This window comes from Carya illinoinensis, chromosome 11 (assembly GCF_018687715.1).
Source record: "Carya illinoinensis cultivar Pawnee chromosome 11, C.illinoinensisPawnee_v1, whole genome shotgun sequence".
NCBI lineage: Eukaryota > Viridiplantae > Streptophyta > Magnoliopsida > Fagales > Juglandaceae > Carya > Carya illinoinensis.
The window spans coordinates 16092222-16098695 of NC_056762.1; the positions used below are offsets into that span (position 1 = coordinate 16092222).

Genomic DNA, 6474 nt, shown 5'->3' on the forward strand with positions numbered 1-6474 from the left:
TTCGCAATGATATGCCATGCCATGTTATCATGATATTATAATTGTTCTATTCACAATGTTATACCTTGCCATGTAGTTGTAATGATATGATTTCTATATTCTTAATGTTATGCCATGCCATATAGTTATAATGGTATAATTTATGTATTCACGATGTTATGCCTTGTCATATTTCATAATGATATGAATTCTATATTCACAATCATTAGGGCATGCCATGTTGTCATATGTAACAAGCATGAACATTTGTCTAAGAGCATGAATACATGTCATGAAGTAAAAGAGTCTGTCATGAAATGTTTTTGAGTCAAGCATGAAACGTTGATCAAGCTAAATTGTATTATAGTTAATGAGATACAAGTAGTTGAGTACAACGATGAAGGCATATGAGCAACCAGATATTACAGTGAAGGGAGTAGATCTACCATAATATAAAGGGTACTCATGATGATGGCAAGAGAGCTCTCCGAGTACTCCTTCTCAAAACAAGAATGAGTGTTTTATGTTCACACAAGTAGGTATGCCATGTTCATGTCAAGTTATGATGTTTCTAAGTCATGTCATGTATAAGCAAATTCATGTCATCAAGCACACATGTCACATTACTGTCATACATGCTTTTATTTGTATAGTTGATAGCTTAGGAGCTTTAGTAGCTAAAATTTTATAAATCTCACTGTGGTAGTCTCAACTGCCATTCCCTCCGGAATGGTAGAAGCTGTGTCAGGGGCTAATGGAGCATTGTGTTCCAAGTTGAATGACGTCAAGTAGATTGGGGATGAGACGAAAAGAGCTAATGGAGATGATACTCCAATTTTTGGATGTGATTTTGGCAATAATAGTCGAACTGCATTAGTGGCTTGGTGATTCATTTAGTTTGATTACAAACTTTTTGGATGGATGATATGTCCTTTTGGATATGTGAATATTAATGGAAGAGCTTGTGTTTTGGGATTAGTATTCTAGTACATTGTGTATTGCTCAAGAAAAAATCTTATTTGCTGCGAATATTGCATATTATCATAAGCATGTTAGGTGCATTGCTTTCTTAATTATCATAAACAAAAGTATGTGACCTTGTGTTGTATGTCCCATCACTTCAAGCTCTGTCAAATCCCAAGAGGAGTTTGGGGGCATCACAGGTCGTCAGCCTCGCCTAAAAGTTTTGAATCTCGAATACTTATTTATAAATCTAGCTGATGATCTATAAATTGAGCCTAATATTTAAAATTGTTCGAATTTTTTAAAAGTCTAAAATTACTTTAATTGGAACATTTTTAGTGTTATTGAACGAAACCAATTTCTTTTCTTATTTAATTTTAAACAGTACACACACACACTACATGTAATAGGTTTAGTGTACATAAACGGGAAATACATATGGGATACAGGATCTGTTGGGCCTTCATTTTGGACACCGTTTTATTTTTCCTAAAAGGCGAGAGTTATGTTACATTACGAGGCTGCAATTCTCTAAAGTTCTCAAGCCTGTTATCTGCCAATCTTAAATTGTAAGCAGATTTCTTGTAGTCAAACCACGTGAACTCTTTGTACAAGATTTTTTCTCCTTTCACGAGTGAGGGTAATGGAGCAATTTTCTCACTTAAAGGTGGTCCCCCAAAATATATCATTGAAACTCTAGATTTCAAGCTGTTTGCCAATACCCTGTGTCTCACGCTTTGGAACCTTCCATTAGTCATAACCTGCATACATCGATCCACCAAACAAAGAAAACCGTTAACAGAATAATATTTGTAAGATAAAGGTGGAAAAAAAAAAAAAAAAAAACCATGTTCGCCATGTTCGATAAGACTGGTAATGAAAACTGAATAAAGACGAGAAAAAACTCGATGAATCAACCAACTAAGCTGTATCTTATCCATGGGAACAGGGTTGATGAAACTGTAATATTTCCTTTATTGTTATAACTGTAGCTGTACCTGCAAAGAATCTCCAACATTAATGAAGAATGAGTTCTGATCAGGTGGGACTGAAATCCAGTTCCCATCTCTTAAAGAAATTTGGAGGCCTGATGTGTTGTTGGATCTCAGCACGGAAATGATTTGTGGGTCAGTGTGCTCTCCAAATCCGATCATGTTGGCGCCTTTCAAAGCTTGAAGCTCTGGGCATGGAGGGTAGTGATTTAGCCTGAAAACAGAGTCACTCTGTTCATCCATCAGAAGCCTACTGAACGAATTTCTCGGTTGAAGCTTCAATCCATCAGCCATCAATTCTAAAATCTTGCATGCCATTTTCCTCACAGCTGATATATAGTCATTGAAAACAGAACTGCAATAAACAAAAACAGCATAAACGTGTTATTTTAGCAATTACTTAGATATTCGGAAAACAAAAAACGAAATTGTTATCCTTCTGAATCAAGTTCAACTTCAGGTTGGTTCTATCTGAATTTCATACCGAAACTGTTCTGGGTTTTCTCCGAAAACTGAGAGAAATGTCTGAGAACATGAATTTAGATTGGCTGTGAAAAGAAGGTATTCCACCCAACCAATATCCCCGTTGGGTCCAATACTCTTGTTACCATACGCCAGGGGAGAAGAAGGCCCTGCTTTTTCTTTCTGTGAGAGTGGTAGGGAGAAGAATCTGACAGCTTTAGATTCTAAGTTGGCGATAGAATCCATTGAAATTCCATGATTTATGACCTTAAAACATCCAAAATCCTCGCAGGCCTTGACTATGAGGTGGTCGGAGTCGGGTTTCGAGAGATCTATCAGGGGAACTTCAGAGTATAATGTGGGGTTCAAGCAGTTTCTGATGTAAGAGTACTGTTCTATTGTTGGTTTGGACAGGACTACCATTGTTGTAGGCGGTGGTGTCTTGCGTGTTTGTAAGGGGGGGTTAGGATGAAAAGATAAGAGCTATAGAAATGGATTTGGGTGAGAGTTGTTTTAGGCGCTTTAACTACACGGTTTGGGGGCTCTTGGCCCTTTTATAGTACAATTTTCATGGGTGGGTCGTGGGTTCCTTTTGACTTGCAAATAGTCGACTGCCGAGGGAGAGTGAGAGACAACAGACAGACTGCAGAGTGTTAGTTCTTTTAAAATGGAAAATGATTAAATAAACAGTTCAGAAAAGATAATTAAAACATTGTTTTTACTGTTTTTTTCACGCTACCAACCGTTTCAAATGGAATGAACATCACTATCAAGCTAAAAAGCGGTCCAGCCATCACTACCCCCTTGATGGTACAAACTACTTCGAGTTTCTTCCACTAAAATTGACATGACAAGTTTATTGCTTTGAAAAGGAAATGGTCACATCAACGATATTCCTTGTATTTGATTTTCCTTTGCGTTTTTGAATTTTAAACGTTTGGTTAGAGAGCTATTGATTGCAATAGTAATGAATTTTAGACGTTTGGTTAGAGAGCTATTGATTGCAATAGCAATGGCAAAATTCAATTCATCTGTGGTCCAATTAGATTTATGAAGGTTCAATGAGTATTAAAGTGAGATATCATATAAGAGGAAAAAGTTAAATAATCTTCGAATTTCTAAGATTATATTTTTATGCTCAAATGAAAATAAATTGAGAGGATGATTGACTTTTTCTTTGTGGACTCAAGAAATTATTGGAATGAATGCAGGTAGGGTCTGGACATGGTGTTTTTATGTTGAGAAGTGATGTAGACTAAAAAATCGATCACATAGAGATAAACTCACAAATTGATATAATTTCATATGATACGTTAGATTTATTTTATAATAAAAATGAACTTTACAATCTAACCTATAACATCTAAACATATAATTTTGTAGATTTATTTTTATAAAATCTCTTGATACTTAAAATATTTATCTTTTATATTTATCGTGTATTTCTTTTATAGGAGGGAATTTTCTTGAGAACCCATATCACGTCTTGCTTTCTAATTAGAGGATTTCTCTAGATCGTAATTATATACTTTGTATTCTTAACTAGACGTACGTGCTGTCATTTTTAGAGTACTAGAGAGACCCATATGAAACGTCGAATCAATGGTGTGTTGGTTGAGTAACACCGTATTACCTCTATTTTGTTAGGAACTCACATAAAGAGCTCAGTTCATTTTATCTCGTTAATGATAGACTTTTACCTTTAATTAATTTAGTGTTAAATCCATTTAAATCTAATAGAATTTCACCTTAAAATCACTCTAATTTTACCTTTAAATCACTCTAATTTCACCATGTCAAGAAGATTTGTTACTTCGAAGGGGAATCCTAGCATCCCATGAGGGCTGCTACTTTACGCAAATCAAGCATGCCAATGAATTACTTCTGTTTGTTTTTTTTTGTTTTTTTGAGACCATGAATTACTTAAGATGGAAAGAATAATCTAAAAAAAGGGTCCAAAAACCATAATGATTCAAACTTTACCAAATACCAATCCATATGTGTTAATTTGATATTCAACTCTTCAATAAGAACTTGGTGGCGTGATATTTTAGAGCATGCATGCATCATCCCTTTTTAAGTCTTACTCATATATGATGGGGTTATAGAAGTTACCAAACTGTATACTTTAAACAGTAGCCAAAATACTTGACTGTTCCAAAGAAGGGTCCGTCCAGTTGAATTGGACTGAAAAGGATGGTCATCGCCAACAGGGTCCGTCTAATAAAAAAAATATTCTTATTTTGGGGGACCATTCTTTTCTTTGTTGTAAGATGTAGTCACCGATATAATGTCGTGGAGATTTTCATTATTATTATTTTTTTAGTTAGTGATTAAGTAAATATTTTTTTTATTAATTTTATGATATTTATTTATTTATCTTAAATGTCTGAAGGGTGTAAAAAATTCTTTAAAAAAATAAAATAAATAATAATTGAAGTGAGCAAAGATGTACGGAAATAAGCACGTGTCAATGATGAGTCAGGAGTGAAGACAACTTTTCGGAGTTTGTATCTTGGAGGGAAAGCACAAGTGTTGATGGAATGATGGGTCAGCGTCCCCTTGGTGGGTATTACGGACAACGCGTGCATGGGTGGCGATTGCCAAGTGGGTTTGGGGGGGGGGGGGGGGGGGGGGGGGGGGGGGGGGGGGGGGGGGGGGGGTGGGGGTGGGGTACGCCTGAGCTTTTCATGACGTCTCTTCCTAAAATTCGTAATTTTCTCTTTCGCTCGTTCTATTATTCTATTCAAATTATTATTACTTCTTTATCCGTATTTGTGCCAACAGAACATCTGTCAGTGCCAGCTTGTCCAACAGCGTCCACCCTTTTCCTTTTGGACAAGACGCTGTTGGACAAGGGTCGGATAACTTGGATTACTGTATCGTCCAGAGTTTAACGTTGGAGTTACCGCCGGTTATTTTTTCTTTTTTAATAAATTTAGATATTTTTAAAAAATAAAAAATATATTAATATACTTAAAATAACTTTTTTAATTATTAAATAAAAAGAAATTTCTTGAACTGTACATTTCAACGGTAACACCCAAGCGACATGGGGCTTTACTCTTAAGACAATACTACGTAGGGGTGGGCAACGGGGCCCCGTTACCCGCTGCCCGACCCCGTTCGCCCCGTCCCCGCATAGTGCGGGGCGGGGCATCCGCACCGTCAGGGCCGGGGCGGGGCGGGGCCCCCCGACTCGTAAGCTGTAACCCCAACGGGGGCGGGGGACGGGGACGGACTCCCCCCGGTCCGTTTTTCCCCCGTCCCGTTACGTATCATATATAATATATATATAATATATAATATATATTATATATATATAAGTTTAAGCCCTGAAGATGAAACGAAGAAACGAATCGAGGGGAAAAGTGCAGATGAAACCGAGCCGGCAAGTGACGTTCTCGAAGCGGAAGGGCGAGCTGATGAAGAAGGCTCGCGAACTCGCCGTGCTCTGCGACGTGGAACTCGCGAACTCCCTTCCCCCCCCCTCCCCCCGCGTCCGAGACCCCGAAACCCATACCCAGAAAGTTTCTCCTGAGTCCCTCCCCTCCCCTCCTCCCTCTGCCACGCCGGACGCACGCCGTCCCTCCTCCCTCTGCCACGTCGTCCCTCCTCTCTCTGCCACGCCGGACGCACGCCCAGAAGGGGGGTGCGGGGGGTTGGACGGACTGCCCCCCCACCCCGTACCCCGTCATGCGGGACGGGGTACCCCGCCCCCGCACACAGGAGGCGGGGAACGGGAGGGATTTTCCCCATCCGCCCCATGCGGGGGCGGGGGGTGCCTACCCCGCACCGTATGGTGCGGGTAGCACCCCTAATACTACGTGAGACCATAAAGCCAATCTCAAGAATAGAACCATCATTTATATATAATTTTTTATTTTAAATACTTTTTTAAAATAAATATATAAATTTACTAATAATCAATTTTTAAACTATTAAAAAAAGCATCAGTAGGATAGACTAATTTATTTAGCATTTACCTTTCCTTTATATACCTCAAGGCAAACGATAAAGTTATTACTAATTAACAATTTATATATAATTATGTAATAAAATAATATTATTATAAATT

General features: G+C 38.2%; 1 protein-coding gene across 1 annotated transcript; it reads right to left on the reverse strand.

The window, feature by feature from the left end:
- Nucleotides 1-1273: 1273 nt before the first annotated feature.
- LOC122281932 (gibberellin 2-beta-dioxygenase 1-like) lies at nt 1274-2954 on the reverse strand. Its single transcript, XM_043093807.1, has 3 exons — nt 2419-2954; nt 1941-2289; nt 1274-1703 (listed from the first exon to the last, which is right to left on the reverse strand). The coding sequence occupies exons 1-3, from the start codon at nt 2817-2819 to the stop codon at nt 1446-1448; spliced, it is 1008 nt and encodes a 335-aa protein (XP_042949741.1). The 5' UTR covers nt 2820-2954; the 3' UTR covers nt 1274-1445.
- Nucleotides 2955-6474: the final 3520 nt, after the last annotated feature.